This window comes from Lissotriton helveticus, chromosome 11 (assembly GCF_964261635.1).
Source record: "Lissotriton helveticus chromosome 11, aLisHel1.1, whole genome shotgun sequence".
Lineage (NCBI taxonomy): Eukaryota > Metazoa > Chordata > Amphibia > Caudata > Salamandridae > Lissotriton > Lissotriton helveticus.
Genome location: NC_136072.1, coordinates 93,622,000 through 93,643,212, shown reverse-complemented (window position 1 = coordinate 93,643,212; position 21,213 = coordinate 93,622,000). Strand labels below are relative to the sequence as shown.

Here is a 21,213-nt window from a genome sequence, read left to right as displayed (position 1 = left end):
ATTGGAGAGTTACGGCACTTCTCAGAAACAAGCAGGTACTCTGGTACAGAGTACCTGCACGTCTATTTTTCCAGTTCAACCGCTGTATGTAAGTGTTTTATTTCCCTCTCCTTTTCGTTTCTCATCAACTCATGCACAGAGCCAAAAAGAAGATAAAAACACGTGGCAACTACATGACGTACACTGGCCACATAAAAGACAAGCTCTTTTATCTGTGGCACTCCCTCTTCTTAGCAGCATGCTGCCCATCAGCAAAGTGCTTAAGAGCCTTACCCGGGGTAGGAAGCGCTATATGAACGCTACTAGAAGCCAATACAAACTGGATTGCTCATTTCTACTCAGAGTCGGCACTCGATGGCACCTTCGTTGTTAAATCAGCGTAGTCTTTTCGATATCAATCTGTATATCTACGCCACCACGCTTTGGTTACAGTCACTTTGGGCGCATCTTGCCTCTATTAATGTACTGTTTGTTCATCTGAGAATCTCTAGATAATGGGGTGAATATCACAAAAAGTGTGGCCCTTTTGTGTGATTGATTATTATCTGTGTCCTTCTTCCTGAGGGTCTATTTCACAATACTGGTGTTCAGGTTTGATACTGGTTGTTTTGTTGGCAAGACAGATCTGGAGTTAACTCTTGATGTGGTCATCAACAGTCGCGTGAAGACCATGAGCTTGAACCCTGCTGGGGCAGACACAGTCTTTCATCTTTTTGAGGGAGGTAAATTAAAATCCATGAAGGAGGTAATACAAACATTACAGTGGTAAGAGGCTGCAGCAGTGAGTTCTGAAGTGCAATAGAACAATGTGTAATATTGTTATCACCTACGAGGTCAACGGAAGCCATTTTAATTGCTCGGCTCACGCGGCGCAATTATTGCTCGTTCCAGGGATGGTGCTGGCAAACAGGGAACAAATCATTGTGTGGTGCCCAGCTATAAGGCTATTGTCTATTGAAATGTGCTTTCTAGTGGGCTTTTGTGAGTGGAATTAAAATCCCATCTGCACTCATAGCAAATGAATGAAGGGGGTGGGTGCATTAGAGGCTAGAAGCGGCGGCTACAGAACAACAGGGCTGCCCCGGAGTAAAGACAAAATTCCTTGAGGTGAGGAGGGTTCCATTCACTGACAAGAGTACCGTACAACTAGATCAGTGTGAGGCCTTGATGGTAGCTATATGGACTCTGAACCTAGCCATTTTCTTTAGGCAATACCAAAGGATGGTGACTATATTCATTGTTGGGGATCTGTGCCTTCATGTGGGGGTGTGTGTGGGGGGATGGTTTATTTTCGTTTTCCTTACAACTGACACAGTAACCCTTCTACACTTCACAGGCATGTTCTCTTGTTGTATTTCAATTGGTGGGAGCCTACATTTCTTTTCTGATGGTACATCTGTATCAGACCAAGCATTCCTCCTGGCAGAGGTGCATACTTAACCCCTTCGGGGCTGATGACGAGCTCAGCTCGTCATGGGCGTAACCTGCGCTCCGCGGATGACGAGCTGAGTTCGTCACGTAACGCGGGTTTTTTTTAAATCGCAGCGCGCAGCGGGAAAACCGCTAGCGCGCATGCGGTTAAACAACAGAGAATACTCATTGCCGTCCCCTTCCGGAAAGTGATTCCTAAAATTGTAAGCATCAATATTAATTTTCTCTCAAAAGTCATCAAAGTATGATACCAGCTAACATTTATTCTCAGGTCAAACCCAGAGATATGTTGTTTTTGGATCTAATTTCAATTTCTCTCACAACCACACTGCAATGCCTCCCTCTCTCAGAGATCCACCTTGTTAATGTACTGAGGACGTCACGACCCAAGCAGCTCTATAAAAACACACTTTAAACAGACGATCTTCCATTTTCATACTGAATCTTTACGTTCATCTCTGGTTGTTTTTACGAGAATAAACTGAACAAAATCGACTCCCACCTGTTTATTTATTTTTTTGCCCTCCTCTTCTACAAATATACACTTCAAAAGAAACCCTCTATAATCTTTCATCTTAGGCAAGGACAGGGTGTGGTATGTGGAGGATGAGAGAGAAAGCGAGAAAGAAGGAGAGTGTGTGTGTCTGTGTGTGTGTGTGTGCGCGTGTGAGAGTGTGTGTGAGAGAGGGAAAGAGTGTGTGAGAGAATGTGAAAGAGAGAGATTGCATGTGTGTGTGTGTGTGAGTGTGTGTTTGTGGGTGAATGTGTGTTTTTGTGTGAGAAAGAGAGAGCGCGTGTGTGAAAGAAAGAGAGAGTGTGTGTGAAAGAGAGAGAGATAGCAATCTTAACAATGTGCAGAACTGTGGGGCGGCGACTGCATGCTAAGCAAGGTACACGTTATCCACATTTGAGGGTTCTAGAGGAGGATGCAAGAAACAACGCCCATGATGGTACAGAAATGAGACATATGGGCAACTTGCCAAAAACGGCCGCAACGTGACATGTCCGTGACTGGAAATCTGCAATATTTTTTGAGAAATCATTGTGAGCACTTTACAATCAATCAAGAACCAACTGAAAAAAACTCCGAGGTGGTACAAAATGGGGTAAAGGTAACCTGAAGGTCACAGAGGTTCCAAGCATTTATTGTATTGCATTTTTACAGAGTTCAGTAGTCAATGACAACTTGTAAAAAACGTGATTTCAACTGTTACGTTTAGTGTGTTCACTAGTCAATGACAACTAGTAGACTTTGAAATAATAATTTTACAGTATTCACTAGTCAATAACAAGTTAAAGTGAAATATATTTCACATGTTGTACTAGCTTAATTGGAACCGACATTATGCAACTTTCAAAAGCAGTCAATTCAGGGATTTGGAAGAATCGCGTTTTACCTTCCTGATTAATATTGAAAAAAATACAGTATACATGATTCAGACTCGGATGAAACGTGTTGATTTAGGGGTGGAGGGATGGAGACAGGTTTCAGCAACTGAGAAAAGGCTAATTTGTGTATTTCAATATATAATTGGGGACTATGGTACTACTGTGATGTGCTATGCTGCTTCATTTTGTATAAGAATGCCTCTATGTTTTGTTGGAATGAAAATCAATATAAATCTTTAAAAAAAAACATACTGTACACAAGCACAAAGAGAGGTATAGATTGTATGTGCAAAATAAGCACATTTAGAGAAAGTCAAGAGTACTTTCAGAGCATGTCAAATGTATCAATGCATTCTTTCATGTTTCTATTCACAGTGGACTGCTGTTTCACATCACCATGCTACAAATAACATCCGCGAGGCTTTTGGCAGACGTTACCCATTTCATACATAAATTATGTCATTTTTTTGATTTTTTGCAGTAAGAAATTAGTGACATACCTGTGGCTTTTCTATGCCCGAAAGGACATCTTGAACCCTTTTTGAATCATTCTCATTTTCTGCTGCAAAAAAAAAGAAAAATCCACATTATGACCAGTAGGTGGCGATCTCCAACAACTTAAAGCAAAAAAACCACAGACTTGAAGAACTCGGAATTTTCCGGTGACATAATTTGCTTTCCGAAGCAGTTTGCTTCATGGCACCACAAGAGACATAAATTATGCACAAATAAGAACATATGTATTTAATATAAAAGCAGAAATAAAGCCAATTTGTTCCCATTACCTTACAGCGCTGTTAAACTAACTGACACGGACATTATTCTGGTTACAATATAAACGGTTTAAGTCGAGTGTAAGTTTTTCCAACACCCTGACAATTATTCGCTCGGTATTTCCAGCTTTGTATATTTAAGAGCAGCTATGGCGTGCAGCGTAAAGTAGCTGTTACAGGAGCGCCTAGAAGCAGATGAAACCCTCAAGATTATTTGTCAGTCTAGGAATTTTGAAAACGATTTTCCTACTTAAAACAAACTTTATAATGCCCCACTTTAACTGTTTAAGCAGCCTCCAGCACATTATTCTACAATATAAATTAAATTAAAAACACAAAGGGGTTTCCTCAGAAAAGAATGATCTTAGATAGGTTTGATAACCCAGTTACACTGTCTCACATGTCAGTCATCAGATGCTCTCAGTCGGTTTTTCTGTCTCAGGGCTCAGATATTAAATTCTCCAAACCTAGCTTACTTTCTCACAGCTGAAGCTACCATGGGGTGCTCGGCCAGTGCTTAATTTGAGAGGGTGGTTTCCGGTGCTCAGCACCGCACTTAATTGTCAACACCGGCACTTATGACTTCTGACACATGGTGGCGCTCTTTGTGTAATTTAGAGATCAGCAGAACAACAGATGCGTATAAATTAAATATACATTGAAAATAAAACCAATAACTGCTGTCCAAGAATTTTTTTATGTATTTGGGGGGCCTTTGAACAGTCTGAATTAACAGACTTGTAGGGGTGTGAAGGTTAGTAGTTTTCTAGGTACTCTCATTGGCAGTGGTGCAAGCTATGGTGGTCCCCTGACGAGAGCCCTGGCCCTTAATTTTGTTTGTAGAAACGAAGCACTGGGTGCTCCTAATCTATTTTACTGTCTCACAGCTCAGACTGCCATTGGATTCTCTCGATCTATTTTACGTTCTCGCAGCTCCAATACTGAACTCATGAGAAGATTCCAGACAATACAGAACTCAGCGGCCAGACTCATTCTCACCCTGACCAAACGGACCCACATCACCCCACACCTCAGAAACCTCCACTGGCTCCTCAGCCGGAGAAGATGCCAATTCAAGATATTGAAGTACGCTTACAAAGCTCTCCACGTCCAAGGACCAGCATACATGTACCACCGCCTGAACTTCCACCAACCATCCAGAGATCTTGGCTCCGCCTCCCTCGCGCAGACACCACGCATCCGCCGGAGCCACAGCGGAGGTCGTTCCTTTTCCTACCTCGCCGCCAAGTCCTGGAACGGCCTCCACCTCCAGACATCGCAATCACTGGCCGACTTCAGGAGGACGCTCAAGACCTGGATGTTACACTGAGCCCACCAACCCAGTGCCTGGATACCCTCATGGACATTTAGAAGCGCTTTACAAATTCTGATTGACAGCTCAGTCTGCCATTAGATGCTTTCAATAAGACTTTCTGTCTCACAGATCAGACAGCCTTAATTTGTTCTCAAATCCATCTTATTTTCCTACGGCTCAGACTGCCACCAGATTCCCTCTATCTGTCTTACTGTCTCACAGCTGCCTTCAGTCGGTTTTCTGTCTCACATCTCAGACTGCTATGAGATGCTCTCAATTTGTCTCAAAGCTCAGACTACCATAGGATGCTCTCAGTTCATCTTACTGTCTCACGGCTCAGACTGACATCGGATGCTCTCATTCTTTCTTACTGTCTCACAGCATAGACTGTCATCATAAACTCTTAATCTGTTAATGCCTCACAACTGCTCTCAATCTGTGTGTTACTGTCTCACAGCTGCGATTGCCGTCAGATGCTCTGATGCTGTCTTGCAAATGAAAAATTAACTAGCATGCACCTTGGACAGCTCAATGGCAGGTAACTTAGTAAAAGGAACAATAAATGACACATTTTAAGCATCTAACACGGATCTTATCTGTTATGTGCCAGGCAGAAAGCCACAAACAGGTGTTTCGTGTTGGCAGGGATGTCTTAAAATTATGCACAAAAGGTATTTTCCATGTAAAATCAAACAGTGATAGTATTCGGTTTGTATAGCAGTCATTTGGGACATTGAGGTTAGGTGACAAGTGTCTTTAAAGGCTCTTGTTTACTTTGGGAAATTGCAGCTTTCAGCAAGTTGAAGCCCACCTTGGTTATTAGGGTTGGCTGGACACATACGCCTTCAGGGGGGACCTATTGTTAGCGATGCTTTAAAATTTACATATAGTGCTCTTTGGCTCGGTGCAGAGAAGTATTTCACTCTCACACAATGCTTTCGGCTGTTCGGTGTATCACTTCGCCTCCTATGCAGTGCTAGCATGGTAATGCAGGAACAACTATTGTACGCCTCATACGAGTAAAGTTAAAAATGAATCACAAATTACAGTCTTTACCTTCTAGTTGCATGGCATACAGCAAAAAAAATTATGTGTATGTTTTTTAGTGAAACTGACTTTTTAAATATTCTTGTAACAGCTCAAAATGCAATCCAAACTTTGGCTTTGCCAATGCTTGTTTATACACTTCAGCATGCAGTGGTGTGCTAAGGCCCGAAGGAGCAAAGCTTTGAAGCAAAATAAGAATCATAGACTTATCCATATCATATATCCTTTATACCTCACTGTCGCCACATGTGGTCCTTTGGTTCAGACCACTGTCTCGCTGGCAATTCTCTGGTTGCTTGAAAAAAAATGTACTCTGTCCAGTTAGGGCGAAATAATGATGAATCCTGGGAGATCAATATGTTATTTTTTGTTTGGCCTTCTTGGCTTCCTGTGCTAATCTTTAACATGCTGTCAAGCTTGGCCGTGCCGCACTGCCTTTGGTTGGCGCTGAATGGAGCCAAGCTGCCTGGCCAACAAGGTGGAACCCTGTCGAGCTCCCTTTTCGACATTAACTTACCTTCCTCTCCAGATTCCCTGGTGTAATCATGGCACACCCGAACAAGTTTAAGCAAGTGAGTTCGCACCATGTTGGAACAGTCACCTGCATCTACAATGGCTTCCTGAATGAGATTCCATTAATGAATACTCCTCAGTCAGTATCTTCGACTAGTTTCAATTTTCCTTAAAGTTGTTGACCCTTTTGCAGAGTTCTACCACATACCCTGTATTTACTAATTGCACACAACATGTCAAGGTGTTGAGATCTATATTAGTGTCACTAAGTCCTTAGCCTCTCTGTAGACAAGCTGCAATAAGGTTCTACGCTAAGGAAAAACCATGCTGTGTATGGTGTGATCATAATGGTCATTTTTGAAATTTTGTTCCAAAATGCTGTTTTACACTTATTATAACTATGATCTTCTTTAACTAATCATATGGTAATTATTTTTAAGCGTATTCATGGATTTTTATATTTAGACACACATGTATTGTTTAATGCTATTTTAATATTGTTATTGGTTTTAACCCTTACTTCTTACACGACGATGCGTCTCTTTGTTCAATGTACGTGGTTTCAAGGACCTTTAAATTCCAAATAAACTTTGAAACTTGAATATTTTATGGAGTGCTCTAATGTTAAAAAAGGGCATCTTGTTTCAGAAAACAACTGATAGCAAAACTCAATGTTTTATAGGCAAGCAACAAGAGTTTTACATTTCCTTCTAAATATCACATGATACAATTTGATACCCAATTTTATTCAGCGCTTCATACATCAGGGGCTCCTTAGCCCTATGAATAGTGAGGTAGTGATGGAGCGAGATAGAAAACAAAATTTTGTTTAAACTCGCAAAGTCACATTTCCATAACATGAATAAAAATATTAATGATTTGTGAAATGTCGTGCTAATACAACTTAGATTAAACTTTACACGTGGGGGGACTAACATGTGTGCTCATAAACGTGCATATTTGTTGCATCTTTTTGTTCGTGCAAAATAATAAAATAATTATTGTTTTCGTTTTTGTCATTACTAACTGCTGCAAACTTAAAATAAGCATGTGCTTGTTTTGCTTTTCCTTGTCTGTGTGATGTCATTTCTACTATTCTAGGTGCTTATGGGTCTCATAGATAAACGGAGACTGGTAAATATAAACGCTGCTTTATTTGTTTGCAATGGCTAGGTAACATTTTAATTAATCGGGTGGGTTAATTAATTAGTAAAACATGGGGTGGATACAGAATATACTTTATTTCTTACATTAATACTTTTCTTGTGTTTGATTTATACTAGAAACCATAAGTTGCCTGCTTTTGAGGCCTAGCTATTTGAGCCGCAGAAAAAGAGCTGATCCATATTTCTGCAGAAAGCCATGAGACGCCCATTCTGAATTAATACGTTTATTAAAGCTGCATTCACAAAGCAAAAACTGATGAACTGACATCATTCTGTCGGACATGGCCAAGGTCGAAAGTGAACTTTTTGTCAGTCCTTAACTTGGCATCCGCGGAAGTCGTGCTGTAAAACTATGGAAGCTGCGTGGATGACTTAATACAAAGTTGCAATCGCAGGAAGCCTCTGGCTTCACGTGGAAGAGACAATGGTCTTTGTAAGACATGATTTTGTGGAACTTTTTAAGAATCGGGTGACATGTCACTTGTCACTCTCAGCCAATGGGACGTCGTAGATTTCTGAAAACTTTCCTTTGCTAGTTTAGTTAGCGTAGAAAGGTATAAAAAGTCATGCCCTTAGGGTTGGGCTGGCTGCTGCTTTCTGACTTTCCGATGAGGGTGATGTGCTGCTGGACTTTGCGTGGAGCACGTAAGAATCCTCAAAGTTCTTTACTTTAATTTCTGTCTATATAGTTCAGTTAGGGAAATAGGTTTTAGAAATGCTAAACTTTATATAATTTCTTTGAAATTGATTCAATTGCTTAAATTGTATTTTTCTCATATTTCTTACCATCATGCTTGCTTTATTGCTAATAAAATTCATTTATAAAACTTACAACTTATATACCATAATTTAGAAAATAAAATCTTACTTTTGACAAACAAGCTGGTCTTGGTTATTCAGAAGGGTAGGTTACCATTAGCTAGATCACGTCGCCTATGGTGGTCGTTTAAATGGTTGGGTTTTATTCTAATGACAATATTCTTTCTGCAAATGTATAAATATGTATATAGTGTGTAGATAATGTGTATATAAATTTATTCTGACCACCTGATTCAGTAGGCCCAAAATATATCAGGTTCATAAATGGGTCCATATTTAGTATAGAATTTTGTTTATAGGTTATGAAGTTGGGTAGCGTAGTTTATGATATATTTTCTATAGCCCGCTGGATCAATTCTCTGGTAGCAGAAATTGATGGTTGCTAAGGGGTAACCAAGGTAACATGTTGGTTGCTAAGGATTGCGTCATGGTATACAAATAGGATCAATGTTTTAACACTTGTTAAGTTCGTTTTTCGTGCCTATCTGTAAGCTATACCGGTATAGATTGTGTGGCGAGAAATTAGTCACGCAAGCCATCTGTTCAGTTTGTAGTGATATCGCCGAGTATCACAAGAGGTATCGCCGTGTACCATAGTGTTGTCGCCGAGCAGCACAGTTTTAGGGCTAGGTCTGAATCTTGTATAGTGAAGATTTTCTAAGAAATCAAAGCAGCATGAGAATAGGGACAAAGCGCCTTCCATAAAACTCACTGTGATGAGAGTATTAGTTATATCCGAGCTTGAGTGAAGGGTAAAATTTAACGTCGGTGCATGATTATCTATAAACAGGTTAGAGTCCTGTACGGGTACATGTTTCATATCTATAAACAGGTGAGAGCCCTGTACGGATAACGTCGTTGTTTTGCTAACGGTGCATGATTTCTATAAACAGGTGAGAGTCCTGTACGGATTTCATGTGTGTTTGAATTTAGGGAATTTTCCGTGTAAAAGTGCGAGTTTGAATTGTATTTTATGTTCAAGTGGAACTCTTAGAACTTTCACTTCGCGGTGGGTTCAGAGCAAAGCGAGTTCATAATTATACGTGTTAGAAGGGTGGGGTAAGGTTACTCTACTGACAATTGAATATTATCCTTAGTGTGGATAGCGCCGTCTATCCCGAAGTGTGGATACTTGAATGTATGTAAACTATCCTAATTAGTGAAACGAACAGATGTTGTCTTTATAAGTCATTGTTAAGAATTAATTTACACCGAAAGAGTGTTCTTAAAATGGCGCTGTGAAAAGATTTTGTGAAGGAGGGGTAAGCGCCAGGAGTGAGAAGCGAGAAACCGCAGCTGCTGTGTACGTCACAGAGCCGCGCTGGGATTGGGTGACCTACGTCACAAACTGTATTGTGATTGGCTCTTGAGTCTCTGACGGCCTGTGAGCTGATTGGTCGTTCGGAAAAACACTAAAAATATTGGTTGAGCAGAAAAGTGACGTAGCTCAACTGTCATTGGTTTGTTGGTGTGTTTCGCGCACGGATTGGTTGTTTTGCGTAACATCCCGGAAACATTTTACGAACGATTTTGTGGATTAAATTTAACTTTTGAAAATGAGTTATCATTTTAAACATGTTGAGAAAAAGACAACATTATTTCAGAAATTTAAGAATTTATTTTCACCTGACAAGAAAATTGAAACGCGAGGTGGTAAACTACTTCATAAGTATAAAACACCTGCAGCGTACATGGAAGGTGAATACGGATATCATACTGTCTTATGGTTCGACAGTTGGAAACGCTATACTAAAAACGATGGTGTTTTGGCTTGGCCTGATGATGGTTCATTTAATGTAAGGGTTTTAAGAAATTTACGAGAGAAAATGAATGCTCTTGTTCCAAAACCGAGACCAACTCAATTTGAAGCTTTAGTTGAGTGGGAAGATGAGATGTATCAGTTACAAAGAGAAGCTAGTGGAATTAAAAGACCTTCTAAAAATCCATCATGGAAAAGAGAAACTCATGAAGATAGATTGCGAATGTGGAGACAGGGAAACATGAGTGAAGGATTGTATTTAATTCATGAAATGGTAATGGGTTCTCCTACAGGGAAATCTATGGAAAGTGAATCTGAGGATGCAATTATGGAAGAAATATATACAACTGCTAGAAATAAACAGCCTAATCAGCCTTTGAGACCTCCTAGATCATGGTCTACTCCGGTGGTTTCTACTGAAACTTCACCGAGTGCACCTCCAATTAGTGAAGCTCCTAAACTTTATCCAAATAATTGTGAAATCACTGAAACTCCTAGAAGACCAGAATTCGAGAATGCTCGAAATGAGGGTAGACATTTTTCAATGACTCCAAGAGCAAGGGAACCTCCAAAGGATTATACAAGAGAAACAAGAAATGTTGAAGATGTTGATTATAATGAATATTTAAGATCTAAAGAAGAATTAATTGAAAGAATGACAAAAAGCATGGAAGCTGTCACAGTTCCAGTAACAATAGGTCCTGTTCAGCCTGTATTTGATCAAAGAAATGCAAACAAAACTGGAATAACTATTCCTTTAAATACAGAAATTCAAAAGCCTGCTGAAAAATTTTATTCAGACTTGACTGAAGTAAACACTTCTAGATCGAGAATGCCTGATTTAACCTTTAATGAGGATTTATCTCCAAAAACACCAATGGGTGCTATGTCAGATGTAGGAAGTCCTGAAGTTAGGGTAACCACACCAAAACTTGATGTGGCCAAATTAAAAGCGAATATAGAAGAATTAATAATTGGAACAATTGGCCCAGATAGTTTAAATTACTATCGGGATGATGAACTATTATTCATTTGCAAAAGTATTCAGTGGAAAACGAAAAATAAATATGATCAATTAGAGGATTTAGCTGCAGAACTTGAAATCGATGTAAGTAAACAAAAGAATTTTGCAAAGCATTACAGATTAGATTTCTCAGAAAGTGACATTGAGAGTTTGAACTCAATGGGAAGAATAGTTCACATTAAAGATTTGATTGTCTATATCAAAAAGCTAGGAGAACTGAACAAATGGAGAGTGAAATGGACCAAAAGGAAGGAAGATGAAAGATTAGAAAAATTGTCAAAACAATTTCCAATGAGAGAAGTTGCAGGTGGAGGATATGTTCATGTCCCATGGTCAAGACAAGACATTCTGTTATTCACAAATGATTTTCCTAAATTAAGAGAGAAACCTGTTGAGTGGTACAGGCAAGTCGATAGATTTATCAAAGTGTCAAAAGTTCTGTGGATTGATTTGGATGGATTTTTTGACATTGTTGTTCCATCTGATCTTTGGACAGAATGTAAAATATCGATTAGTTGGCCAAAAGCAGAACCTGAACGAATTAAAGAAACAGGTGCCCCAAATCCACTTGTAATGGATTTTTATGAGAAAGTAATTGTTTGGATGAAAAACAAAATTCCACCCAAAGAAGTTGATTGGGTTAAAATAGAAAGAACAGAACAGGAAACAAAAGAATCAGTTCATTCTTTTTATGAAAGACTACTGTTAATCTTTAAACAATACAGTGGTTATGAAAAATTAGATGAAAAAGACATGAGTCATTTTATCTATAGATTTGTTTATGGATTAAAACCTGAAATTGGAGAAATGATCAGAACTAGTATTGTCGGATGGCAAGCACTATCTATAGATGATATTCTGAGAAAAGCAAAATATTGTAGCGATGAATTAGAAGTAAAACAGAAGAAGCTGAAGGAGAAAGCCATGTGGGCACAGGTAAAGGTGGCTGAGCAACAGATTGCCAGCATGGGAAATAAGAACACTAATTTTGTTCAAACTGGAAATACGAACCAGATACAAGGAAAGTTTAAAGGTAATAATTTCCCAAAGAAATTTAGTCCAAAGATAGAAGAGCTGAAACAAAGATTACCTTGTTTTAATTGTGGCGAAATTGGACATTGGAGGGACGAGTGTCCTCATCCTCCTAGAAACTTAAAGAATCCCTTATTGAATCCACAGATGCAGAATGGTGTTAACGTGCAGCAACAGCTACAGATGCAACAGGGGTTAAATGAATTTAATATTCAGCGACAGTTACAACAACAGCAACAACAACAGGTGAATAATCGTCAAGACCAATTGCCACAACCACCTTTTCCGAATTGTGGGGGAGTTCAAAAATATATTCCAAACGTGGGATTTCAGGGATGTGAACAGGTAATAAAACCACAAAAACAGCAAAAGCAGCAAAGGGTTCAAATGCAAAATGCTTCACAACAATTTTTATTAGCAGAAAGTCAAGACAGTGATTCTGATGATTATTGCTGACGGTGCCCGAGAGAGGAGGAAGAGTGTGTTGTTGGAGCCACTCTTGAGGTTGACCAGTCCGGTCCTTATGTAAACGGGAAAGTTAATGATGTAGACATCACTTTTCTAGTGGACACTGGTGCTACCCGTTCTACTGTTAGATCAGTGGAAATTGAAAACCTACCTCTCTCTGGGGATACCATCCAAGTTGTCGGAGTAAGTAATCAGCAAATTAAAACAGACTTAACTGATCCAGTACCAGTTGAAATTGGAAATTACAAAGACAAACACAGATTTGTGGTTTGTAATAGTAGTCCAGTAAATCTATTAGGTAGAGACATCCTATGTAAAATGAATTGCAGAATATATTGTTCTCCTGAAGGAGTTGAGTTACAAACAATGGAGGAAGATGGTTTGTACAGAATGACAATGATGATGATGGAAGCAGAAGAAACAAAATTGTTTCCTGCATTTGAAGAAAAGGATTTACCTGAAGAACTAAAGGAAACAGTGAAATCTGAAATATGGGATTTTACTGGGAATGAGATGGGTCTGATGAAAAATGTAGATCCTGTTAAAATTGCATTGAAGCAGGGAATAGAATTTCCAAACACTCCACAGTATAAAATGAAGATAGAGACAATTGAAGGTATTACACCTGTAATCGAAAAATTAATCAAGCAAGGTGTCTTAAAGGAAATGAAGAGTAGCTCTTGTAATTCACCAATTATGGGAGTTAAAAAGGCTAACGGAACATTTAGGATCGTACAAGATTTGAGAAAGGTTAATCAAATTGTTATTCCATGTTGTCCTGTGGTTCCAAATCCAGCAGTAATTCTATTTCAGATTCCTCATGATGCTGAATGGTACACAGTCATTGACCTTTGCAATGCATTCTTTACTGTTCCTTTACACCCAGACAGTTATGAAATCTTTGCTTTCAGATTCCAAGGTAAGACCCTTGGATGGACAAGAATCCCTCAGGGCTATACAGAAAGTCCTTCAATCTTTAACGAACTGTTAAAAAGATCATTAGAAGATTTAGACTTACCAGGTAGGTCTACACTGGTGCAGTATATTGATGATTTGTTAATAGCTGCAAAGACAAGAGAAAATTGTGTAACAGACACAATAATTCTGTTAAATCGCCTTGCAAAAGAAGGACATAAAGTGTCCCCAGCAAAACTACAGTTTTGCAAACAAGAAGTGAAATATCTTGGTCACAGAATTGCTAAGGGAAAAAGACAAGTAACAATGGAGAGGATAAAAATGATTCAAGCAATGTTACCGCCAAAAACACAAAGACAGGTCAGAATGTTCCTAGGAATGGTAGGTTACTGTCGACAATGGATAAGTGGATTTTCAGTAATTGCGAAACCACTACAAAGACTGACCAAATCAGATGTAAAGGATCCAATTATTCTCAATGATGTTGAGATGGAATCTTTTGAGAACCTGAAAAAGAGCTTATGCCAAGCTCCTGCTTTGGGTATGCCAAATTATGAGAAAGATTTTGAACTATATTGCAGTGAGAGAGAAGGATGTGCATTATCTGTGTTAATTCAGAGACATGGAAATTTAAAGAAACCTATTGCATACTTCTCTGCAGTTCTTGATCCAATTGCAAAAGCATTACCAGGTTGTTTAAAAGCAGTTGCAGCTACAAGTATCAGCCTTGAACAAAGTGAAGGAATCATTATGGGATTTCCTGTGAAAGTTTTTGTGCCTCACTCGGTTGAAATATTACTGACAAGAGGTAAGACTCAACATCTAACAAGTAGCAGATTGACAAAGTATGAGAAAATCATACTAGGAGCAGATAATGTTTCGATTTCAAGATGTTTGAATCTGAATCCTTCTACATTACTGCCTGATTCCGAAATTGTTGATGACATCGAAACTGAACACGAATGTTTAGATGTCATGGAATTCTGCACTAAACCCAGAAAAGACATCAAAGACAGACCTTTGCCTGAATCGGATTTTGTCTACTTTGTAGATGGCTCTTGCTTAAGATCCGAAGGTGGTGTCTTGAAAGCTTCATACTCAGTTTGTACAGTTGAAAATGTTGAAGAAGCATCATGTCTTGAAGGAGTTCGTTCAGCACAAGTGGCTGAATTGATTGCTTTAATTCGTGCATGTGAAATATCAAAAGATATAAGAGTTACCATCATTACTGATAGTCAGTATGGGTACGGAGTTGTGCATGATTATGGACAACTCTGGTCACAGAGAGGATACATGACATCAACAGGATCACCAATTAAAAATGCAGTTTTCATTAGAAGATTAATTGAAGCAATACAATTGCCAAAAGAAATTGCTATAGTCAAATGTGCAGCGCACACTAGAGGAACTGATTATATTTCTAAGGGAAATGCCTTCGCAGACGAAACAGCAAAGTACTGCGCAAGGAAAAATTATTCATACAATCGAGAGAGGAGTACAGAAACTGATTCAAATTCATTAATGCTAACAACTGTTGTAGAAACATGGAATGAGATAAGAGATTTACAAAATGAAGCAGAAGATGAAGAAAAAGACCTATGGTTAAGATCAGATTGTAGACCACGTGAAGAAGATGGAGTATGGGTTTACAAAGATGGCAGAATAGTTTTACCAAATTGCATGATTTCTGACATGGCCAGATTATATCATGGTCCTGCACATTTAGGGAGAGATTCTATGGTCAGACTTTTTAGAGAAACATGGTTCAATACAAAATTTAGAACCATTGCAGAATCTTTTTGTCAAAGGTGTTTGTCATGCCAACAAATGAATCCAAACAGAAAATCAGTGGTGGGGACAGGAATAATTGGTCGAGAGGGTGGTCCCTTTACCAGGTTACAAATAGATTTCATTGAAATGCCCTTACACAACTGTTTGAAATATGTACTTGTAATTGTATGCTTATTCTCAAGATGGGTAGAGGCTTTCCCTACACGACATTGTGATTCAATTACAGTAGCAAAACTAATGCTCAGAGAAATCATCCCAAGGTACGGTTTTCCAGTCACTATTGAGAGTGATGGAGGAAGCCATTTTGATAACAAACTGTTGAAGTTAATTTGTGAAGCCTTGAGTATTGAGCAGAAAATACACTGTGCATACAGACCAGAGGCATCAGGTGTAGTTGAACAAATAAATGGAACTATCAAAAACAGAATTGGAAAAATGTGTCTAGAGACAGGAGTGAAGTGGACGGATGCTCTTCCACTTGTTTTGATGTCATTGAGAAGTACACCAGATAAAAAGACAGGTTTGAGTCCTCATGAAATTTTAATGGGAAGAGTTATGAGGCAAGCTTTTGTACCTGTAGGTAAATTGTTGAGCATAAATGACAGTGCGATTTTGGATTACTGTAAAAGGTTATCTGATATGGTAACTTCTGTGTCTAATCAGGTGGGAACTGAAGCTCAATCAAATGACAAAGTTTTGACACATGATCTGAGACCTGGAGACTGGGTCAGAACGAAAGTACATCGGAGGAGGAATTGTCTATCTCCTAGATGGCAGAAACCTAGGCAGGTAATCTTGATCACTACTAATGCTGTAAAGTGCAGAGGATTGAAGCGCTGGATTCATCCAAGTCATACTATTCCAGTACCAACTCCTGAAAATTCTGATGTTGAAAGTGATACCACAGATGACTCTGATTCTGAAGCAGAAGACAGAACAGAAGGTGAAGTAATTCCAGATTCTGAAGATCGACAAGAAAGTCGACATCTGGAAACTGTGCCAGTGAATGGAAATCTGACAAGAAAAGACTTAGAAATAATTGAAATAGATTCTGAGGGTGAAGAGAATCTGTTAAAAAGAAAGATAACTGAGGATTCGGTTGTCTATATTGAAGACAAAGAAGCTGAACCGAAGGAAGTTTCAGACCAGGAGAGTATCGAAAGGCAAAGAACAAGCTCTGAAGTAAGGAACAAAAATCTGAAATCTGGGAAGCTAGAGGTAATTGAGGAAGAGGAGGAAAACGAATTACCGAGTACCAGTGATGGAAGACAAAGTGAAGTTCCTGAAGGAGTGAAATTGCCGAATAGAGAAGTTCCTGAGTCAATTGAAATTTCAGACTACGAAACTGAAGAGAGTGACGTGGAAGGTGGAAGTGAAAACGGAAAGAAAAGGACTTGGAAGTCAGAATCGAATAATTCTGAACCAAAGAAGAAATACGTGAGAAAAGCAGACTACTGGCCTGGTGGAAGATTGAGAGTCAGATTGATTAAAAAGCCAATAGAACAAGTTGAAGAAATCAGTAGTCAAAAGAGTCCAGGAAAAGAAATTGGAGTTGGAAGGAAAATAGAAGTGATATCGAGAAAAGGGAAGAGAATAATTAGACCAAACCAGAAATACAAGTCTCCTGAGTGGACTTACTTAGTAATTCCACCCGTTATTGACATATATGATAGTAGTGAAGAAGAAAACGAAATCCAAGAAATTAGTGACAATGATTGAAGTACAAAATTATTAAATTGGCAAAAGGCTGAAGAAAATCTGTTAGTTGACACAAGGTCGAAGAAAAACTGTTTAGTAGAAGAAAACTTATGTATGACATAAGGTCGAAGAAATCTTGTTTAGGGTGATAAAAGAAAAATATATTTTAAAAGGGGGGTGTATATAAATTTTAAAATTTATTTTTATTTTGAGGCTAAAACTAACCTAAAAATGCCTTACGTTAAGGAGAGCACTTCAAAATGTTCTGTTTTTAAAAGATGCTGTAAGATGACTCTGGTGTGTCTGCTCATTTTAGTTCTGCTCTGGTTGATACTAGCTGTGATTATACCTTTAGAAATGAATAGAGAATTACACAAGGTTAACATGACAAGCAAAGCTCTGGTTAGCCAAACTAAACATAGTGCATCTGCAAAAGTAATTGATCATCAGCCTAACATTCATCAAGATAAATCAATAGGTGATTTTTCAAGCAATACTTTCACAAAGCTTTTGAGTGAATATGTAAAGGTAATGGATGCAAAGGATTGTTACGTCTGTGTTAAGTTACCTGCTTCTGTTTCTGAGGGAGTAACATATAATATGCTTCCTCTCACTTATGCTGTTACATGTAGTGTATTAACTAGTTTATTTTATCAAACTGGTCGTTTAGAATATTACTATTCAAATTATGATGAGATTTTTGCTAATGTTAAAATTGATAATACTTTAAATAAGCATAAGAAAGCTAAACAATTGAGAGAATATTTCCTTGTTACTAACGAACTCACATATGAGTATGCTTACAAGAATAATCTAACATGTAAATTAAGTACTGAAGGAAAGAAATTTTTGAATATGGTTGAGGAGAGAAGAGCAATTTATAAGAGAAATGAATTAGTCAAGCAGACTAAGTCATCCTTCTGGCAAAAAGAGGATGAGAAATTAAATGGCAAAATGCTTGAAAATATTGCAATTCACATAGACAAGCCTGTTAGTGGAAAGCTTTGCATTAGAAGAGATAACACACTTTTTGATAATTATTTTGTAGGTGCAAGCAACTGTGAAGATACTTATCTGATAATGGGAGGTTGGGGATTTAAAGGTGGAAAAGATCCTATCTTCCCTGGAATTTATTTTGTTTGTGGTGACAAAGCTTACTATAACCTTCCAGACCATTGGTATGGAACTTGTTATGTGGGAATTGTTTTTCCTAAAGTGTTTCATGTTGACAGAGATTCAGAAGGATTATTTAAAATTCATAATTATGTAAATAGAGCTAAAAGAGAAACTTTTACTGAAGTTCTGGGAGATATTTTTCAAGCTGTAATACCTTTTGTTGGTATAACCCTAAATGCAGGGAGAATCAGAAAATTGTCCACTATAGTTGATAGATTATCAACTGACACTGCTGATGGATTTCAATTAGTGAATGTTGAAGTTATTGCAATTAGATCCATGGTAATTCAAGACCGCCTTGCTTTAGACATACTCCTAGCAAAGGAGGGAGGAGTCTGTGGCATTTTACATGTCCAACATTGCTGTACATATATACCTGATGAAAGTAAGAATATTGAAATGTATATTAAGAATATTACACAAATGCATTCAGAAATAATTCCTTTAGAAGAAGAAGATTTTACTGGGAAACTTTCAAAAAGGTTTCAAGCAATCAAAAACTGGTTTCATAATATCGGAAGTTCAATTCTTGGCAAGATTCTGGCACCTTTGATTATAATAGTATTCATTTTTATTTTGACTAAAATAGGTTGTTTGTTACATAAAAGAAAGAAACATTTGAGAGAAAAGAAAAGAATCTATAAACTCAGAAAAGAAGAGGAAAGGGAGATTGAGTTGCAGGAGTTACATAGAGAGCGTCATGTTAATTGCAAAGATTATGCTGAAACAGACTTGTAGGTTTACTAATACAAATGAATTTGAATCGATTTCTTAAAATTTAATTTACCAAAATTTTGAGTGCTGGTGTGGTGATTTGTTAATCACCAGATGAGGGAGTTGATGGAGCGAGATAGAAAACAAAATTTTGTTTAAACTCGCAAAGTCACATTTCCATAACATGAATAAAAATATTAATGATTTGTGAAATGTCGTGCTAATACAACTTAGATTAAACTTTACACGTGGGGGGACTAACATGTGTGCTCATAAACGTGCATATTTGTTGCATCTTTTTGTTCGTGCAAAATAATAAAATAATTATTGTTTTCGTTTTTGTCATTACTAACTGCTGCAAACTTAAAATAAGCATGTGCTTGTTTTGCTTTTCCTTGTCTGTGTGATGTCATTTCTACTATTCTAGGTGCTTATGGGTCTCATAGATAAACGGAGACTGGTAAATATAAACGCTGCTTTATTTGTTTGCAATGGCTAGGTAACATTTTAATTAATCGGGTGGGTTAATTAATTAGTAAAACATGGGGTGGATACAGAATATACTTTATTTCTTACATTAATACTTTTCTTGTGTTTGATTTATACTAGAAACCATAAGTTGCCTGCTTTTGAGGCCTAGCTATTTGAGCCGCAGAAAAAGAGCTGATCCATATTTCTGCAGAAAGCCATGAGACGCCCATTCTGAATTAATACGTTTATTAAAGCTGCATTCACAAAGCAAAAACTGATGAACTGACATCATTCTGTCGGACATGGCCAAGGTCGAAAGTGAACTTTTTGTCAGTCCTTAACTTGGCATCCGCGGAAGTCGTGCTGTAAAACTATGGAAGCTGCGTGGATGACTTAATACAAAGTTGCAATCGCAGGAAGCCTCTGGCTTCACGTGGAAGAGACAATGGTCTTTGTAAGACATGATTTTGTGGAACTTTTTAAGAATCGGGTGACATGTCACTTGTCACTCTCAGCCAATGGGACGTCGTAGATTTCTGAAAACTTTCCTTTGCTAGTTTAGTTAGCGTAGAAAGGTATAAAAAGTCATGCCCTTAGGGTTGGGCTGGCTGCTGCTTTCTGACTTTCCGATGAGGGTGATGTGCTGCTGGACTTTGCGTGGAGCACGTAAGAATCCTCAAAGTTCTTTACTTTAATTTCTGTCTATATAGTTCAGTTAGGGAAATAGGTTTTAGAAATGCTAAACTTTATATAATTTCTTTGAAATTGATTCAATTGCTTAAATTGTATTTTTCTCATATTTCTTACCATCATGCTTGCTTTATTGCTAATAAAATTCATTTATAAAACTTACAACTTATATACCATAATTTAGAAAATAAAATCTTACTTTTGACAAACAAGCTGGTCTTGGTTATTCAGAAGGGTAGGTTACCATTAGCTAGATCACGTCGCCTATGGTGGTCGTTTAAATGGTTGGGTTTTATTCTAATGACAATATTCTTTCTGCAAATGTATAAATATGTATATAGTGTGTAGATAATGTGTATATAAATTTATTCTGACCACCTGATTCAGTAGGCCCAAAATATATCAGGTTCATAAATGGGTCCATATTTAGTATAGAATTTTGTTTATAGGTTATGAAGTTGGGTAGCGTAGTTTATGATATATTTTCTATAGCCCGCTGGATCAATTCCAATCAAAGAACTAGAAAGGAGATAGAGGGGGTATTAAATCGACCAGGAAAACACCAGCTCATAAACATTCTTGTGTGAGGACAGAAGAGGAATCCGAGAAGTGTTCTTTTGAGCCTTCCCTCTGAGGAATCTGAAAGTTGGGAATCTGAAATGTAAATGTAAATCCGTATTTGTAAAGCGCAAACTACTCACCCTACGGGTCTCACGGTGCTGGGGGCCGTCGTGTAATCGAAGTGAGCTATTGCCCAGAGTCACATGGTGCTGAGCTGAGCTGCCGCCGGAGTCAGGGATCGAACCCTGAACCCTGCGCTCCGAAGTCAGCTGCCCTGGCCGCTGCACCACAACACAGTAGGATCACAGGGTTCCAGCAAGATCACGTTGCATTCTATGGACCGCGGACCATGCCACATAAGAGGTCGATGGACAGCGCACAGCACACCCAAATGAACTTTGGCAGGGTCACCAATGGTGTTCGTTGGCACTCAAGGCCAATGGGAGTTTACCTGGTCTACT

General features: G+C 38.3%; 1 protein-coding gene across 5 annotated transcripts in view; it reads right to left on the bottom strand.

Moving 5' to 3' along the window:
* FNDC3B (fibronectin type III domain containing 3B) overlaps window positions 1-21,213 on the bottom strand; it is a 539,535-nt gene that overhangs the window by 147,709 nt on the left and 370,613 nt on the right. For 3 of the 5 annotated variants that reach the window (XM_078665981.1, XM_078665982.1, XM_078665984.1), the window contains one exon: window positions 3,321-3,382. In XM_078665981.1, coding sequence (XP_078522107.1) covers window positions 3,321-3,382 — 62 coding nt within the window. The remainder of the gene's footprint in view (window positions 1-3,320; window positions 3,383-21,213) is intronic. The other 2 variants (XM_078665983.1, XM_078665985.1) reach the window with 1 other exon arrangement.